Genomic DNA, 20,302 nt, shown 5'->3' with positions numbered 1-20,302 from the left:
GACACTGCCACTCTCCAACAGATCTAAAGGGCTCTTAAACACACCATTTAGCAGTTTTGATTATGGTTTCCAGAGTAGCTGATCTTTTTTATCTTCCTTTACTGGAGTATATTGTCTGTTCTCATAAGCTTTAAGCTGCTTAGAAATTGAGAGGGAGAAAGAGAAACTAAAGCAAATACAATTATTAATTTCTGATGGATACACACGTTGTTCTGAGCAACCTTCTATGAACTCTAAAAACAGAAGAAAGTCCTGCGGTTCTAACCTATTAAAGAATATGCACATCCTAAAAAAAAAAGTTGCCATACCCTAAAATCCAGTTTTCTTCCTTCTTCCAAACAAAAAGCCCATCTGAACTCATTTCTTGATGCTTAGTGACCCGTGGCAGCAATCTGCAGACTTACTTTTGACATGGCCTTATATGAACTCAGATTCCCAAAGAGCTGAACAATCTAAACAGAGACCAAATGTGCAACTGACATTGCTAATAACTATATTACAGTAATAATTTTAAATATTATTTATATATTAAATAATAACAATGCTAAATAACAACAACAAAAGGTCAAAACAGGAGGGAAAAAGCATCTGTTTAGCAGGTTGCCAGGAGGCCAGGGCAGTAAGCAGATTATCATGGCACAAGTGGGATCCCAATCACCAGGTAGCTGCTATGCAAATGATTCACCACAAAGATGGTGCTCACAGAATGAGAGGATAAACAAATGAGAAAGGGGTTGCCAACATCTGTGGAACAATAACAAAGGTCTCCCACCCATAGGAAGGAGCTCTGAAGACAACATACATTCAGAATTTCTGGAAAAGCAGAGTGAGCAACATCAAAGGGGGACCAATGCAAAATGCAAAGACCAATTTCAGGAACACGGGTATCTCTGTACTCGTGCCACGTGCAACAGAAATGCACCCTTACAGTTCTTGAGAATGTAATCTTTGCTGCTGATCCAAAATACCAAAGAACAGCCTGACATATCCCACAGAAAAGTCACAAAGAAGAAGTGAAAGTGTGTCACGCTTGGAAGCCCTGTCATCATTTGGATGGGATACCGTGTGTGTGTGTCATATGAGCAAATGATGATGGGAGGTGCAGTGTTAATTGTAAGGGAGTCATCAGGGAGAGATAAAGATGAAAACGTTGGCCAGGCAGATAGGAAACTCAAGGGGTATTTTAGGAAATCAGGAAATGCACATAAGAATTTATGCATGGAGAGAAGGAATGTTAAAGGAAAAACATTGGTCCAAAGGAAGGCAATTACCTATAAAGCTGGAAATGGGTTCACAGCACTCAAATTGTGCAGAATCAAGTGGGAGTAGCCAAGAGTTGGGTTACGTAGGTGAAAAATCCTGGGTTTATTTTAATTATTAATTATTGCGATGCTGCTATTAAAGCAAGTTATATAGCAAAGGGAAAGGGTTTAGAAAACCAAAACCTGAGCCTAATGAAGGGTGAAATCAGCAGGACCAGAATGTTGGGTGACTGCTCTTCCATGAGCTGACTTGCCATGAGTGGCAAACCCCTTGTTCCCTTTCTTTTCGACTGACCTGTCCTTGCTTTTTGATTTGTACTTTTTAAAATATCCAACACAGGCTTATTATATTCAATGCTACTTTGTATCAATTAACCCTGTTGTTTGATTGTGCCTTCTTTCACCTTACATTGCACTGAATTAACCACATTTTAAATGGAACCAGTATCAATTATGAACTTCCCCTGCCAAACTGGTCAATGGTTGCACCACAAAGACATAAATGACAGGGTTGGAAGGGGCCTGTTTTTCAGCCCAGCCCCCAGTATCGAGCAGGATTTTCCTCTCCACTCATGTTAAAAGCATTTTATCTGAGCTGTATCATTACATTATAAACAGCAGCAACTCAGCAACTGCATGAGAAAAGTATATTCCTACTTGCTTGCACTGCTGCATTTCTCGCCCTCACATCTAACCTGAGCTATTTAGCTTTACTTTTCTGTATGTCCAGCCTAGAAGTCATTTGCTAATCCCTCTGGTATGTATATAAGCTAGTAAGCCTAAAGAAATGTCATGCTACCCAGACTGAGAGGGAACAGCAATGTGACACTTCACTCTCCAGCACTTGAGAATTCAGTGTGCTCTCCTTGATGTACAACTAATTGGAGGTTTCTAATTTTCAAAAAAAAATTGGTCATCCATTATTTAAAGTTTTAAAAAATAATCCATAAGTAATATTCAGCATGCCCCTTTCAAAAAGCACCTTTCAAACCCTGATGAAGAGCTGACAATCTACTAAGCCATGGTTTATATATATATACAGCACTTCTGGCCATGATTTTTAGTTTGCTCACTCTAGATCTGAAGCAAATCTGCGCTGCCCAGCAAAGCTCTGTGTATGGCCCAGCCTTCCCCGAGGCAGCACCAGGTTTCAGTCTGTAGGAACTGAAATCCTGTGGGAACTCAAGAGGACGTGACAAAGGTACAAGTGTTTGGCATGTTCAGAGACTTAGCTTGCTGGCAGCAGCTTTATTAGCTATGTACTTTGCCAGCTATTAGTTTATAATGATACCACAGCTTGTGAAAACACACTGAGAGGTCAGAAAAACCAGGTAAGAGCTACATCACACGTAGATGATAATAGAGCAAGTAGACAAACCATGTGTTGTATAAACAAAAAAATCTGCAGAGAAAAGAGACAGTGCTGCAGCAGGATGAAGGGTTGGATTTTTAAGTCAAATAAAACAATCCAAGCGTAGAATGGTCACGCTTCAAACTCTTACCCAACCTGCTCTGCAACTTAGTGCTGCATTATGAATGGAAATATCTGAAAAAGCCTGACTGCAGCTATGGTCTATGTAAGACAACTGGGCAGAACTTCATTTTTTTCTCATTATTTAAAGTTCATTTTGTGGCTCTTTTCTAAAATAATCTTTGCCACCAAGTGCTGTCAACTTCTTGTGCTGTGTTGCAAGAAGTTTTTTCTTAAGTACTTCATGGACATTGTTATCTAAATAAAACCACCTTCAGCTTTAATGGAGTGTAAGGAAATTGGCTTTTGGCCAAGTATGAGCACTCTAAAAGTGCTTCTACACGAATACCTTTCCTACTTTGCTGTTTCCCTGGTAAACTTAGGATGATTAAAGTCCTTCCAAAGTTCTGAAGCACCAAAAATGTGATGCCACAGTTTGTAAGATGAAGTTATCCACAGCACACACAAAATTCTCTCTGTGGACTGTCTATCAAACAGGAACAGGGGAATTTTCTGCTTTTGGGAGCTGCAGTGGTTTTACAATATTTGTAATGAACATTTACATACAAACTGTGGTCAGATTGAGTAACTCAAGACAAGCAGGATGACCGTTTTTAGACTTCACAGGATACTCAAGAGTTGGAAGGGACCCACAAAGATCTAGTCCAGATAAATGGCCCATATGGAGATCAAACCCACAAAGTTAGTGTTAGCATCATGCTCTAAACAACTGAGCTAATCTCAGGTTTTGTGTTTTTCCGGTATTTATTTCATATACAGCTGCTTATTTTTCCTAATGAGGGATACTACATTGGTGTTTATTTGCTATGGAATAAAGCTTCAGAATTTCTAAATATAAGACAAATTATTTTGAAAAAGGCAGCTCTCTGTTTGGGTTGGTAATATCAGTTGGAAACATACTTCAAAGGTAGTCCCTTTTCATTAGTCTGAGGAGTTTCCATATAAACAACAGAACAACCACAGGAAAAAATTCATTATGGGATAAATTATCAATCTGCAGTTCAAAAGCTCTTTCAAGAAGTGATCCATTTTAAAGTTGTCTTAAATATAAGCATTCACATCTATTAACTGCAAGTGAAATGCAAATATCCTTGAGATTAATCAACTTTTTTAAAAAGGAAGCAGAATAGAACTCGTAACACCACCACAAAATGAGGGTTATGTTGTAACACCTTTTCACAACACCAAAACCATCTCCAAATTCAAAGTAAACACTCAGAAACTTTTCTTCCTACCTTGTTTTAAAAGCTAGTTTATGTTAGCCAACACCACAAGAACCTGTGCACTTTGTAGTACAGGAATTTTTAAATACCGATTGTTCAGGATATATGGCCTATGAAAATGAAACCTCAAAGCTACATATTCTCATCCTGAGTTAAAAATAAACCCACGCTCTTGAGTGAAGGCTGTTGACTGCACTTGCAGGGAATGGCACGGGCTCTGCAGCAGCCCTGCAGAACCCCGGCACCGATGACAAAACCGTAACAAACCTGCATGCCCATGGATTTTAAGCAGTAAATCCGAAACCCAGGGACTACAAAGCGAGCTGGATCCAACAGCTCCGAGCACAACCTGTCACTTCTTGAAACTGGCTGTAAACAGGGGAAGGGAGGGGCCAGGCGCCTGCCAAGCCAAGCAGAAACTTGTGAGTAACTTAGAGAGGCAAAACAAGTGCAGCGCAGGCAGCGGCTCCCAGCGCGGTGCCGGGCCAGCACCATGATCCCCGGGAGAGCCACGCCGGGGCCTGGCGGCCGGCTCGGTGCCTCGGGAGGGCGGCTGGGGGCAGCGGCTCACGGGAATTAAAGGTGAGAGGCGGCGGGGCCGCCAGAGGAGCTGCGGGCGGGACGCGCGGTGCCGCTGCCCCGGCGGGCGGGCGGGCGGGCTCTGATCCAGCGCGATCCCGGGGTGGGAACGGAGGATCCGGGCAGCGCTGGGGCCGCCGCAGCCGGGGCACTGTAAACAAGAGGCTGCTGCAGCCTGCACTTATGCAACAGAAGGGAGCCGGGGCTGCAGGGCTGCCGGTGAGCGCGGAGCGGGCGAGCCGCGCTCCTGCACGGTCACTCCGGGAGCGAGCCCGGCACGGCAGAGCCGCCCTGGCACTGACAAAAGGCACGGCCGGGGGCGGGATGCGAGCGGGGCCTGCACTGCACACGGAACAGGGTCAGTGCCTTCGCTGGTAAGTCAGCATTCAGCACCGGGGATTGGGGCTTCAGCCGCAGAAATACCTCACCTGGGAACTTGAAAGTCACCAAGAAGGTTTTCCGAGAAAGTATTTTAGTTTTGGGGCTTATTTTTGCTCATTTCAGAGGTAAATATCGTCACTTTCCTAAGATTACTGTTTAACAGAATGAATGGCCTGCCACTTCTGTCATTAAAACAGAACTGTAGTGTTTAACCGCACTTGGAGGACATAAAGAAAAAATAAGGGTAATGACTAAAACCATTTGTGAAACCAGACATCCCCCTGCTCTGTAAAATACAAAGCCTGATAGGAAACACAGTTGATCTTCTGAGACAATATACAGGCAAGTTATTCAGTGGCTGATGTAATTCAGTCTGGAGTAATCAAAGCTACATGCTTAAGGATAAACCTACATAATGGAATTACGTGATTGTACCCATGTCTGTGCTTAGTCACCTTTGCACTCACCAGAATACATATATTTGCAATATCTAGTTCCAGTCTGCTGCTTGGCTTGAATCGAGTCATAACAGTTCAATGAGATGTAGTTTTGGTTGCCTTCAACTGTGAAAAAACCAGTTGTTCTTTTTCTTTCTTAAAATCTTAAACCAACAGATGCTTCCTGAAAACAAACGGGGTTGTTATCGGTGCTCAAAAATAGAATGAGGATAGATAGACAACATAAAGATATGATATGGTCCGCTCAACACAACAGTATAGCTGAAGAACTAATGTGAGAAAATGAACCAAAAAAAGTCAAGTTTTCCCACAAAGGTGAAAACAACCTTTGAAAACAATAGAACTTCTGGTGCTGCCACAGAAGCCAGTTCTCTGAGGAAATCCAACATGGGACAGTGGAATAAATATTTGCTTGCCCAGCTAAAATTACTGTATTTTTAGCCTGACTTTTGGCTCAGCTTATGTTATTTAGAAGAAAAATGCACACAAAACAACTGCAGTGGGAAATAACACATGGAAGTTGACACAGTTTTGGGACAAATTTTGTACTATGGCTGAAGAGTCAGAGGATTAGCACCAGGGAGATGCAGTCACGTACTGTATGCTCACAGACCCCACACAGTATAATTTAGCCACCTGGTTCATGGAGTATAGCATGTTGTCTAGTAGCATTCATTTTCATTGCACAATGTTTATTGTGGATTGATTAAATCTTGCTCTCCCTCTGGAAAGAATCCAGGTACGTGTACTTACACTTTGCTATAGGTGCTGACAGAGGAGCACACAAAACCACGGGAGTGTGTGACGGGCAGAGTACGTGACACGGGGAATCACCTGCTGCACCAGCTCTACACTGCCCCTGAAATGCCATCAGTAACAACCATGATTTTAAGGCTCTGCCTGTTTTGAGTTGTACTTTAGAGATTATTTCTCATTCCTGCATTTTGGAAAGCAACTTTACATGACTGCTTTGAAGTTCACTTGGTTTCAGTTAAAATGCTATCTCTACTGACGATAAAGCAAAGATGGCTGGGCTACAACTGCTGATAGTAGCATACTTTTTAAAGAATTTGAGCTATTTTGAGAGGAAATGATAGCTGATTCTTGCCTTTTGGAAAGTCAGGCTGCCCTGATATTAGGTTCCCTGGACTACAGAGGTCCATTGTTTTTTTGAAACGAAATGGTTATATGGTAGGAAGTCTGAATACAAACTGACCTATTTAAAAAAAAAAACAAACCCACAACAAAACCAACCCCCCCTTACACCTCATTTCCCAGTATCCTCTAGTCTTTGTCAATTTTATCAGTGATCCAATACACATCCACCATACTGCCTTAGATGTGCCTCCTAAGAAACTTTTTTTTAAGGTAAAGCTTATTTAAGATGTTAGGAGATCTCTATTTCCCATCATACTGTGGAGATTTGTGCTTCAGTTTATATCCTTCTACTCTTCAGTAGTTACCTTATGTACTTTTAGCTATATACAAGGTGCTGTTTGACAGTTGTCAAAAAATTGCATAAGTATTCATATATACATCAATACTTAATGATAGTTTACAATTTCCTTCTGTTGAGTGTTCTGTATCAACTGATTTGCCACTAGTTTCATTTAAATCAAAACTGCAGAACATGTATTAGTCTAATGAAATTTTGAATAACTGTTTACTTTCTTCTAGACTAACAACATCAGTTATGTGATCGTATAATCTTGAAGTTCAAAATGTTTTCTTCACAGTACTTTGCATTTCATTTCTGATGTAATATTTTAACAATGCTTTCACTATTTCTCTCTCTACAGAAAAGCTGGTAACCAGCAAAGAAGACACAAAAGCTAAAATCACTATGTGGAGCTGTGAAGCCTTAATCAACAGTACTGAGAACAGTGAGGACCAGCATCTCTGCCATGACTTTGACCTTGTGCTTTCCATCTTTTCCCTTCTCTACCTCATTATATGTTTCCCAATTGGCCTTTGTTACAATGGCCTGCTGGTCCTAGTTAACCTCTACAACAAAGCTACTATGACTATGCCAGATGTGTACTTTGTCAACATTGCCATTGCCGGCCTCATCATCAACACTCTGGCACCAATGTACCTGCTGGGTCTTGCCAATACAAAATGGGCCATCTGGAATTCCAACAATGAAGTTTATATTACCTTCCTTATTTTATTCAACGTCTCATCGTTGGTTACCATGTACTCTACCACTCTGCTCAGTCTGGACTACTACATTGAACGTGCCCTGCCCAGGACTTACATGTCCAGTGTGTACAACACCAAACACGTCTGCGGGTTCATCTGGGGCGGGGCCATGCTCACAAGCTTTTCATCTCTCCTGTTCTATGTCTGCAACCACGTGTCCACCAAAATAATCGAGTGCTCCAAGATGCAGAACCAGGAGGCAGCGGATGCCATCATGGTGTTCATCGGGTACGTCGTGCCCGCCATCGCCGTTCTCTACGCGCTGACGCTGATCCTGCGGATCCGCAAGGAGGCCACGCCACTGGATCAGGACACTGGGCGCTTGGATCCCTCAGTGCACAGGCTGCTGATTGCCACAGTCTGCACACAGTTCACCCTCTGGACACCCTATTACGTTATTCTCTTGGTAAGCACGTTTACTAACCTACGAGGAAGAATTCCAGATGTAAATTCCATTCAAATATTACACTTTGCCACGATTCTGTCAAAATTCCTGGCTTTCTCCAGCAGCTTTGTCATGCCTCTGCTCTACAGATACATCAACAAAAACTTCCCCAACAAATTACGCCGTTTGCTTAAAAAGATACACTGTGGGAACCAGGGGTGTTCTCACGAGCGCACAGTGGTACAGCAGGTCATGACATAGGTGTGACCCAACCCCTGGTGCTCTGTGACTGCAGCACTGGCTGCTCAGTGCTGGGACTGTGACGCTGCTGTGTTGGCACTCAGAGACGTGTGAGAGTCCCAACCAAGAGGCTGGAAGGAGCTTCCATTGCAGTTGAATGCAAGAGTCTTAATTTTCCAGTAGTTGTTTGCTGAAGTGGTGTGAGGCTCTGGCCTGTGTGCTGCATTACCTGTGACATCAGATACCTTCAGTGCACTGAACTGCTGACAGAGGATAAACTCTGTTTTCATGGCTCTGATCTTCCTCTCTGAAGAAATCACTAAGCAGTTTATTGAAGTCTTGACTGAAGACACAGCACCTTGTATCTTGTATAGAAAAAGGTATTACCTTGTTTTCTGTACAAAGAAGTGATAGTGCTATCCTTGATGAAGTAAATAGAATTTTTCAATGAAGATTATATAGCTGATCTTTACTGAAGATCATATGACCCAATTATACATGTCCAAATAGTAAATGTTAATTATAAATTAAATTATTTAATTTCTTTCTCCATCACTGATTCCCCCTCTGAAAGAGGCCTAATTTACTTTTTTCAGAAATTATTTTCTCACACAAACTAACCTGTTTTAACATTTATGGTAAAGTGATTTTTTTCTTTAAGCTACAACAAATAACAAAAATGTCTTTTAATTTTCCAGTGCTTTGTTTGTATCCTAAAACATTTCAGGAATTCAGAAATATTTATTAACTAATTCTGACGGAACTCAGAGATGTTTGTTCCACATATTAAAATGAAGGACACAGTGGTTTACAAAGTTAAATCAGAATTTAACTAGTAAAGATTGTCTGGCTAAGTGTTATGGTCCACATATGTTCATGTAACAAGAGTAATTATCTTAAAAAATAAATATGTTTATGATTAACATTTTGTATTTTCAAGGGATATGTTTGCAACAAATAAATTAAACTCTCTTTAATCTAAGACATCACTGGAGGTTTGGAAACCATATAAAATTCCTCAATATAGGAATCCCAGTCAGCATCAGCTCTTTGCTGACCTCTCAAAAAAGCCTTCCATTGGGATTCTTGGATACAAAGTAAAGAATTTTACTGATTATATGAAATACGTGAGAAACACAGACATGCTGCAGGAAGCACATAAACAGTTACGACAACGAGCTACACAGCACTGACCCAAAAACTACCTGTCCTTGTGCTGCTGTTGCATTAATGACAGGAGGGGACAGGTGGGGGGTGCAAGTGGAGCTGATGTTCTCCCACTGGTGTGGGGCCCCAAGACATTTTTGTCACTTGATTCATGAAACAGCGTCATTTCATTGCTTAATCTATTACAGCACAACTCAAATTCCACATGACATCATTAAAAAAATGTGACTTTTCAAGCTTCTGGCATAGAAAAAACATGGGGCAAGACCAGAATTGAACCCTTCCCATTGCTTAGAGCACAATCTTGTCTGATAACTGGCCCTAGGCTGTCAGCAGAGACACATACTGAAGTTCTGTGAAAAGAACTTTCTGAGGAACAGACCTTTCAGATCTTTTTCCATCAAGCAATTTCTTCCCTTAGTCATCTTTGCTTATCTTCTTTATATACAATCATCTCTAAGTTATCAACATCCTTGTGGAAGACTTTCCATTAACCTTTACTTTTTTTAAGAGCTTTTCATATTTTATTGGATATTTTAACCCTTAAAGCCTACAGAGTAAATAATCTATTTCTGTGGTGTTTTCAGTTTTAGTCTGTTGATGAAAACCATGTTAAGGTCTTAAGCTGTTCCTCATTGCTGTGTCCAACTCACTCATTGAGTGCCTCTCTGCTGACACACATGATACTGGCTGCTTTCTTGGTTTTGCCCACCTTGAAAGATTTTCTGTGAATTTCTACACATCTTGAGCACTCAAGCTCACTTCCACACAGAAGTGCTTAAGAACAAAATCTTTCCTTACAGCTGTCAAGTAAACAGACTCCTTCTTCCCATCTGAGGAAAATTAGGTCTCTTAATGCACCACATGAAATCTCTCACGTAAAATCTGTTAAAGAAATTCTGTGCCATTATGCAGGAGGAGTTCCAGCAGGGAGGAACTGGCTTATCTGGTGTGAATAGAGGCTTTCAGAACTGGGACACTGCCAGAACAGTGCAGCTGAGCAGGCAACTTTAAGTGCAATTTCAACTTCCATGTTGCTTCCTTACTTCCATTTCCTCCTTCTTTTAAGGCATCTGATTTTCTGTCTCTAAAAGAATTGTTGCCTTTATTTCTGTTCCTTTCTCTCAGTGTTAAATTCTCAGTTTCAGGTCATGGGTCTTGTGTCATTTCTCTTTATCATTTTTCACTTCTCTGCACAATTTATTTAACTGTCATTTCTCTCCCATCCCTGCTTGCCTTGCACACCTGGTACCATTCAATGCTCATGTTTACTTCATCACACTGACTCCTTTACGATGATCAAAATCTTACTCAGTGATTCAACATTACAAATTTATGTAGTAAAATGGAAGCTGCTATTGAAGAGATGTAGAAAGACAGATTTTTATGGAACTTACCCATGGGGCATCCGATCTGATTTTTTCCTAATCCTTTTTACTGCAACAGAGCTATGGATGTTTGTCTGTATCCTTGATAAACACTAAATGTGATGGCAATCATAGATACAAAAACTTGGATAATTTAATGAACAAGACTGCTATCCACTCAACCTCTTAGAAAAGTTAATTTGATTTATTAGTTGCCTCAAAGAAACTGTGCTGTGGATCTGCCTTGCTGCTGTTCTCCTAAGGGAATTCTGAACTTAATTGCAGCACCCTCATCTGGTATCTCTGAAAGAGCAGCATCCCAAAAAGAGAGAGCTTTGCAGTATTTATATAAAGAACAGCAGAGGAGCAAGTGCAGTAAAATACTTAAGGAAATACAAAGTATCATAAATTAGGAAGAACTTTTATGGACAAACATTTAATACACAAAGTTCTCGAGAATGGGGCCTTTCCATTTCAAATACCTGAAGGTTGCTGGTGACTGTAAATAGGGACTTATCTATTACACATTTAAATAGATATGAATAAAAATACTGTATATATGCAAGATAAAAATCAGCCTACTGATGTAAAAAGAATCTGCAAAGAGTTTATTAAATTATTTCTAAAAGTGTGTCATTTAAATGTAAACCTCTGAACAGGAAGGTGTACTGTATTCTTCTGTATGTATATAATGTGTACTAGAAAGTAAGCACTAGTTAAGTGCCATTATTAACAGTGTTATTTTCTCACAAAATTAAACTTAATATTTGAGTTGATTTATGGCTTACAGCCTTCTTGCTGAACCGCTAATTAAGTCCAATCAATCAACTAACAAAAATGTCATGTTCTGCTTCTATCTGAGTTATTAACACAGCTAGCTCAAGACAGGTTCTTGCTGACCAACTTAGTAGAGATCCTAGTTTCAAAAGTTTACATTTCAGAATCAAATTTTGTTGGTCTCTGAAGATGTAATTTCAGTTAATGAAAGAAGGTGATCAGCCACTAGAAATCTTATTCTGGTTCTATTACAATGAAGAGATGTGGACTCCAATATCATGTCAAAAAACTACAGAAATGGACTTTATGGAAAGCTTCATAAAGGAAGTACTGACTCATAATACATTCTCAATAAAAAGTGTTCAAGTGTACATGGTCAATAAAATGTGTGATTTTTTATTTGCTCTCTTGATAAAAAGCTGTTGTAGACAAAGCTAAACCTATGTGGCTTCACTGAATCAAAACATAACAAATTGCACGACTTGGATGTCAAATTTCCAGGCCTTAATTTGACATTATTAAAATCTCATTTTTCATCAGCATGAAATTGGCTGGGAATGAAAGCTAAAAGGCACATACTCTGCCTTTTTTCAGAATAAAGAATCCTGCAATTAATGAGGCAAAGTAACAGTGCACCTGGAGATCAATGCAAACATTGGCCACATCCTGACAACTTCCTTTCCTTTGTGCTGCCACAATCAGCTTCCTGCAGAAATTCTCTTGGTTCTCAGAACAACATAATAAAATAACCCACACCTCTGGCATCCCAAAGAAAACACAGCTTCTAAAAATCTAAGATACTCTGTAACACATTCATTGCAGTAACTACTGCACATAGCCAAAAGATTACTCCCCATGGATCAGTTCATTTACCCTACATATATGTAAATATTTTCCTGTCTGTGCTTTCAAAATTATTCATTTATTCCCTTTCGGTGTTCTGTGAAGCATAGGAAGACAGTAGTAACAGCAAACTCTATTTAAAATGATTACTGGTAAACTCTTTAAAAAACCCTCAGTCCAAGGCACTTCTAAGTTTTAAGTCTCAGTCAGAAATAAATGAAAATGGCAACTGTCAGAGTGGAAGTTGCAATATTCCACCATTTAATCAAAGCCTAGTCTCTGACAGGATGCCCTTACTCCCACACAGTGCTTTCCAGGGTGTTTTCTTGAAGAGGAGAGCCAGCGTCTCTAAACAAGTACAGAGCAGTGATTTCTGACCCTTCATTCCACAGAGCTTTTGGACACGACCAACAAAAAGGTGTTTCTCAGCTGGATTAGTAAAACCCATCACATACAACACAGACTGAAGGATCTTCAGTGAGAACAGAGTTAGTTAATTAGCAGCAAGTTCACAAGCTCACAGGGTTTTGAAGAATGAAAAGCTACATAAAAGCAAATAAAAAGGGCTGATCAGGTACAACAAAGCCAAGATGTTTACACCAGTACAAACCAGGCTGACAACCTGAATCTGCCATTATCTGTCAGTACAGAGACATCACAGTAGTCAACCACATTTTGGAGCACTCACAAAAAATACTCACTCAACTACTATATAATAGGAGAATATTTTCCCAAGGTTGGGAAGAAAATATGACACTGCTACCACAAACCTCAGAAGGAAGTTTAATTACATCTGCACCTTTTCTTTCCTTCTTTAAAACTAAGATTCAATTAAATTGGTTTTGTGCTGTGCATCAGTGATGCCCCATTTATCACTGCTTAATAAAAATGAAAGCAGCCCAGTGTCTGGGCTGGAGACCTCGTGAGCTTCACTGCAGCAGCACAGGACTGGTGAGACCAAGAAAAGCAGAACCTGCCCAAGTGCCACTCTCAGTTCCACTGTTTGCTGAGGACTCAGAGAGGAATTGATTCTTGCCTAAGTTTCTGCAGCTGTGAAGTGCTCAACGCGCTGATGAATCCTAAACATCTGCTCCTAAATTAATTTCTGTAGTCTCTTAATAAGCAAAAACTTGTGTATTTCTTGAGTATCTCGTGTATTACTTTTTCCAAGTGAAAGCAATCTAGTGGTACAAACCCAGCTGTGCAGACTGCCATGGCAACAAATCTGAAGTGTGAAATGTTTCCTCTGTTGAATTCCTTAAGTTTTCCATTATATATCAAAACACTTTGACATATGCTGACTACATTCTTTTTCCATCAGGAGAGCAGAGGATCTATTATCTCCTTTGTCACCCTACTTTCTTCCACCAAATCCTTCCCTCACCTTGAAATTCCATGTGATTTTCTTCTATTCCTTCCTTCTAAGGAACTGGCACTTTTTAATTACATCTGCAAGAATTGTCAAAAACATTCACAGTCTGCAGCAGGCAGATTTTCCATATTATTACAAATCATGGCAGTAAAAGATTTTAAAACACAGGATTCACATCAGAGTATTTACGAATAAAGTATAAAAACATACTCTAAAAAACCCATTCTATCAAAAGTTCTTTAAAGCAAGATTAATAACCAGAAGTGAATCCTTTTTATCCAGTTTAAAAAGTACTTGCATGCTTTTTCCCCTTTTCTTAAATACATTATCCCAGAGGTATTGCACTGGCACTGATAAGCTCAGCTTGGTCAGTGGCAGGGCTACCTTGGGGTCTGCTGGAATTGGATCTGTTGGACATGGAGAAGCTTCTGGCAGCTTCTCCCAGAAGCCACCCCTGTAGCCCCTCCCTGCCTCTGCTATCCAAACCTTGCCATGCAAACCCAGTACAATTACTGATTACAAACTGAATTGAAAAGCCTAATTTTAGCCTCCCCAAATTTGCAAATTTAAGCTAAAATTTATCTTGAAATCAGTAGAATTTCTGCACTGTTTCTTATCTCCAAAACCTTTAAAAGGTCATTCTGAAATGAATTCTGGAATTGGTTGATCAAAGCTGTTTAGAAACTCCATCTGGTGGTCACTGGCAGAATGTTCTTGCAGTAGTTCCCAAAAGCAGTAAGACCAGCAAAATTAGTTAGATTTAAATTAATCTTTAGGGAGAAAAAAAATCAGTCTGAGTTTCTGGTTAAACACAGATCTGTACAGCTGGTCCTGCCTGCAGGCAGTGAGGGTATTGCTACAAGTACTTAAAGGAAACAAAATTAACCTCAACTTGGACAACCAACTGCTGCTGTGAGGGAGAGGCAGGTAAGAGATACTTCTGTTGCAAGAAACAAATCTCAACAAGGGTTAATTTTGGTTTTGAACCTAATAGAAGGATATTTAACCAGTTTACTAGGTCTGACTATTCACAAAGAAGTAATATTTATTAAAAAGCACATGTTCCTTGTATTGTTTCATGAAACATCTGTTACTAGTCATTGTGGTTGACAAGATGCTCAAAGACCAAAGGAATTGCCATTCCATTCAGCTCCAGAGCATTGTAATTCTTTCTAATTAAGTATGGTTTCACTAGTTCACAATGAAATAGATTTCTAAATTAATTAACAGAGAACTCTGATATTTTTCAGGTCCAGTCTATGTGCAATTAAATAACCATTTAGCACCTGCAATACTATGCAGAGACCAGCTCTCTTATTGAAACTTGCTATTAGAAAAAGCTTTTTCCCACCCTTTAGTAGAATATTATTTTGAAAAACAGGCAATTTTTGAGCTCTTGTAGCTGAGTTACACAGATGATTTACCTGTATTGAGGAATTTATTTTGAGATTGATAGAAACATTACTGTATAGCAATAATAATAAAACACTGTTTATAAAACAACTTACATTACAAACAGTGCTCAAATAAGGCAGTAATAAAACCACTAATAGTGAACCACAGGCAAAGAACCCTGAGATGAGAAGGCAGCAATCACACTAAGCATGGCTGTTCTAGGAAAAAAGGAAGAAATGTTGATTTACAACCAGCCTCTGAGGCGCAGATAATCATTAATAACCAGTGCTTATGGATAAACATCAGCAACCTGGGCTCTGTAACCCCATCCAAGCAGAGAGAGTAAGGCCATCAAATTTTACAAATTCACATGGCTCCATGTACCTTATAAATAAGCATAAGCATCTGAATTCTATTTTAAAAACCACACTTAGACAATCCCTTCCTAAACCAAACATGCAGGGAATATAATACAATAAAGCCATGTGAGGTTCTTTTGTTCTAAAATGAACCATAAACAAGATTCCTTTAACTTTGTTCCAACTAGCAACTCTTGGTTCTCTGTACAACTTCCCTCATGTTTTGGGGTTTGGTGGGTTTGGGTTTTTTGGAGGAGGGGTGTCCTTTTTAATGTCAAAGGCCTCATGTTCTACAATGTTTTAATCAAGGCCACAAATTTGCTTGCTGTCGAGTAAGACTAAACATATATAAAATTAACAGCAAGGCCTTTCACAAGAACAGTTTTACAGTGTGACTGGTAACTGTGCATCAATGTAGCAAAAGCCTTAGAACAGATATTCCTCTCAAAAATTAGGGGTTCCCCCCCCAGGAATTTGGAGGTATTGCATTAATTTAAGTGACTTTAGTGTCTTAAAATGCCACAAAGAGCTTCCAATATTTAAGCTCAGATGAATAGAGTCAAAGCAATCTTTGACTAACACAGTGGCTTATATCCCACACTCAAGATATTTTTTTCTTACACAACAACAATAGAGGAAAAATTAAGGTGGAAATATATGACAGTTGATGAAAAACATCTTAGAAACAAAATTGCAGCGTATTGCCTGATTCAAAATTCCAGTAACAAAGCAACTGCTTTTCATCATAATACACTGGGGTATAGGCAATAACAGTCATTTAATATTCCAAAACAATCCTATCATTCTACAAAGGGATGGTTTTCTTAATAACATTACATCCAAAAGGCAAGGAAAGATACGTTAACTGAGAGAAGAAGACAACAGTGTGGTCTGAAAATAAACTTTGGGCTCCTCATGCAGGATTAGCTCCCAAAGAATAATCAGTGCCCCAGAGAATCCAGTCCAGTCCTTGGACTGACTGCAGGCTGCTGCAGCCTCTGCTCTGTCATCTGTGGTCACCCTGGGGCTCTCTGATGCAGCACCAAGCAAACACGAGCTCTAAAGCTCAACTGAGCATTGCAGCTCTTTGCTGAACAGCTGATCAGGACTGGTCAGAAGGACGATGAGCAAGACAGGGTCACCATCTCCACAATACTTCACAGGATGGATCTGCCTGAAGCCAGAGACTAAAAAGACTGAAATCTCCATGGCTGCAGCATCTCACAAGCCAGACACACTGAACAGTGCTTGTTAGACAAGATGGAGAAGTTTCTCTTGAGCCTTTACTTCAAATTAAGCCTACTGTCAGGGATGTGTGCTCTGCTAACGCATCAGTAATATGGGTCAATTAAGAGAAATTATTGGTGTTAGAAAAAAAAAGTAATTCACATCTGCTTTCTTTATAGCAACATCTGTCACTCAGTACTGGAGACATTTATTTTGCCATATGAACAGTTGTGTTCAAAAATAAACCTGAGTTTTGCCCACCACAGCACACTGTAGGAGGTTAGTGGCTGTACATGTATCCCTAAATATTGCCACAGCATCTCACAAATATTTCACTTCTGTAACTTCACCTTTTCTGTCTCCATCATTATCACACATCAACCTTTTCCACTGACAGCAAGTAAATTAATACATGCTAAGAAATTTCACCAAAAAATCATGAATCCATAAATCCATAAATATAAATAGTTATGACATTATGTATCATCCCAAACACAATCACTTAACCATTTTCTGGAGCTTTGTGAAACCTTTACACAACTGAGCACTAGTCTGCTTGCCACTACTCTCATATGACTTGCACCCTGTGACCATTTAAGCAAATTAAACAAACTGGTTTATTGTTTTTTCTAAGGAAAGATGCAACTGGTCACATAACAGCAATATTTTGCTTTTCTTTTACTAACACATTAACTGTGACAGTAACAGCACAGCAAGCTGCTGCTGAAACTCCACCTGGGAACTCTTAACATACCTCAAAAATTCTTTTGTTTCTGTAGATGAGGCAGAATTGCAGCTATCGAGATGGGAATCAGTAAAGTCTAAACAAAATAAAGAATATATTTGGGAAACTTTTATTTTCTAACCTCTATTTCTCCTCTGGCTTTTAACTTATTCTATCACCTTGGAAATTCTTCAGTAGCCAAGTTTCTCCACCTGTAAAATGTGATGTAAAATGTGATGCTTTCTGATGTATGAGTCTCTCAAGCTGTGTACAATTCTGACATTGTGTTGTGTTATGTGCACCTGATTCCAAGTAGGAAACATGTTCTTGCTCCCTAAATACCACTGAATAATGATGTTTAATACAGGTTTCAGACAAAGTATGAACTAATGTCTGTAAAGGTGAACGCATTTTAAAGATGGGAGCTTGCTCTCTGATTACTTTTTCAAGATGGAAGGTGTAAGAAATAGCTTCTCTCTTTTCCCTTTTCCGGTTCTATTTATACGATTTTGTCTTAGTGGATAAGTTCCCTTGGAGCTGTGCTTATCCAGCCCATGCATTGTCAGAGCTGAAGTTACTGAGTAACAGGAAACATGGCCTCAGCTCTGCTGTGTCAGGGCTTATCTCTGCACAGGATTTACTCCTTGCTCACCGACTGCTCATTACCTCAGAGTCACTGAAACCTTTGTCAAGAGTGCTTTGAATATTCCTCACATTCATCCACTCATTGATTTGCCTCTCTTTTACTAATAAACACCAAGGGCACAGCCAGATATCCTTGCGTACACCCACCCAAGGCAAATTCAAAAAGATATAAACCCCCAGTTGCTCCTGGCCCTCAGCCAATAAATAATTTTAGTTCCCCCCCAGCCTGCCCCCAGCAGAGCCCAGGGTTATCAATAATGGGCCTATTCAAAGCACTTCAGTGGAAAGTACAGCAAAAAAATCATGTTGAAGCTGTTCAGCATTGCCTTGAGTGCACAAGTGATCCATTCTGGAAGCTAAAAAGTTAAGTTGATGATCAAAACCTTCCTGAAATTTTTCAGCAATTTCAAAAACAATCTTTTCACTATGCCTACATAGTTTGCTGTGCTCTCTGCACAGCCCTGAGTCCTAGAAAGAATAAGGTGACACTTGAAATTTGCATCTTTACTGAAAAACCAACAGAAAAATAAAAGAATCATCTGATTTGCATGGAATGACAATGCATCAATGCATATTTTTTCTTTACCATTCTCAACTATAAGAATTAATTGTCAGAATGAGCCTGGATGAGGGAACAGCTCACAGGGAAATTTACATACAAAACACCTGCACTACACTGCCCCTTTGCCCAAGGTTTTCTGTAACAGTTTGGAGGAACTACTGTAAATAAAAAGGAAACAATAAACAACTTACCTCCTCCAACAGACTGCTACATATGATGATCAAAACCAAAGGCTCTGTGTGAATTACAGTATTCTGAATAAAGCTCACTGGAAATCAGATTTCAGAGAGCCCCTGAACTACTGAAGAACTGCTTGAGAGAATAGTTGTCTCACAAAAAATGTGAACCTTCAACCTGAAATGTTTCTGAGCTACTGCTGGAACCCAAGACCCTCCATCCAGTCTACCTCTAATCTCGAGGAAGTATCTGGAGCAGTAGTGCTAACCTTCAGCTCAAAATGTAGACCAAGTGCTAAAATATCTTCTCCAGGTAATCCACAACTCTGATTTTGAAATTCAGACTCATACACATTTGGCTCATCTCATTTGTTTCAAGTGTTTTGGCAGGTTCCATGTGTTTTTCAATGAGCTTTGTTAAAGTGCAACAAGTGGGAAGCCAAGAAACCAGAGTGCTGATGAACTGGTCACAAACTACCCTCTCAACCCACAAAAGCCACTGCAGGTTACTGAAAGTTTACAACAGAAATGCCCTTCCCCATGAGCTGGTATAGGAAAACATGAAGCTACTCATACAGACAGGCTGCACTATAAAAAGCCATGAGCCAACCCTTTCTGCTTATTTATATCTGAGGTTTTAAGAACACTACTCAACACAGTCACTGACTGATGCTGAGCCAGACCCAAAACATCCTTCATACTCCAAGTCTTGTCTTTTAACACCTCATGGTCATTGCAGAGAATCTGGAAAAATAATTTATTGCATGTACACAGTAACAGGAGTATTCCAAGAGCCAGAGCCCTTGGAAAAATAGAAATACACCTATTTTAAGCAGGGATCTTAAGGTTTGACGTGCCTTGCTTTGTGTGGAGATTTTGTTGTATTAAGCAAAGGGCGTGGTGTGGTATTTATTGCACAGGGCTTTTCCTTTTCTAGACCTCTAGCACTTCACACAGCGCACGGGGAAAAAATGCAATTGCAAAGGCTGGCCAGTGAGCGTAGGATTACTTCATGAACAGGAAAAAAAAATCCACTGGATGGCCTCACATACTTAGAAATGGCAGGGACAAACACTACTTTTCTGTTCTAAAATATCTCATTGCAGAGGAGAATCTGAACTTTAAAGTCACATGATGATGAAACCATAGGTTTGCTAAACATGCAACGTTTATGGTTTGAATGACTTCAGCCAAGTTCCTGTTTCCCCTACAGAACTGCAGTTTTTAGTCAGCAAGCGCCTGGATTCTACACCGTGATGTACAGCAGCTGAAGAAGTTACTGTAATATACACACTCTGCTTTCTACAGAAATAGAAAGGGCTATAAGCTCCAAACAATAATTGTGTTTTATCTGCCATTTCTCAGTGAAAGGCTCAGCCTGTTGTTTCTGTGGAACAATTCCTTGAAAAGGTAAGTGCTTTATATTACTTTAAATATGCAATGTTTTATTCAAGAGGCTCAAACAG

General features: G+C 39.8%; 2 protein-coding genes across 3 annotated transcripts in view; one reads left to right on the top strand and one right to left on the bottom strand.

The window, feature by feature from the left end:
• GPR146 (G protein-coupled receptor 146) overlaps nt 1-11,904 on the top strand; it is a 49,144-nt gene extending 37,240 nt beyond the window's left edge. The window contains exons 1-2 of one of the 2 annotated variants that reach the window (XM_036392160.2): nt 4,241-4,559; nt 7,195-11,904. In XM_036392160.2, coding sequence (XP_036248053.1) covers nt 7,239-8,243 — 1,005 coding nt within the window. In that variant the 5' untranslated portion in view covers nt 4,241-4,559; nt 7,195-7,238 and the 3' untranslated portion in view covers nt 8,244-11,904. Of the gene's footprint in view, nt 1-4,240; nt 4,560-7,194 lie in introns of those variants that run through there. The other variant, XM_036392159.2, reaches the window with a different exon arrangement.
• The window catches only part of C16H7orf50 (chromosome 16 C7orf50 homolog), a 123,527-nt gene that overhangs the window by 71,029 nt on the left and 32,196 nt on the right, over nt 1-20,302 (bottom strand). The window lies entirely within an intron of this gene.

Source organism: Molothrus ater, chromosome 16 (assembly GCF_012460135.2).
Source record: "Molothrus ater isolate BHLD 08-10-18 breed brown headed cowbird chromosome 16, BPBGC_Mater_1.1, whole genome shotgun sequence".
In the NCBI taxonomy this organism is placed as follows: Eukaryota; Metazoa; Chordata; class Aves; order Passeriformes; family Icteridae; genus Molothrus; species Molothrus ater.
Note: the sequence above shows the minus strand (reverse complement) of the source record. Positions and strands in the feature narration are given on the sequence as shown.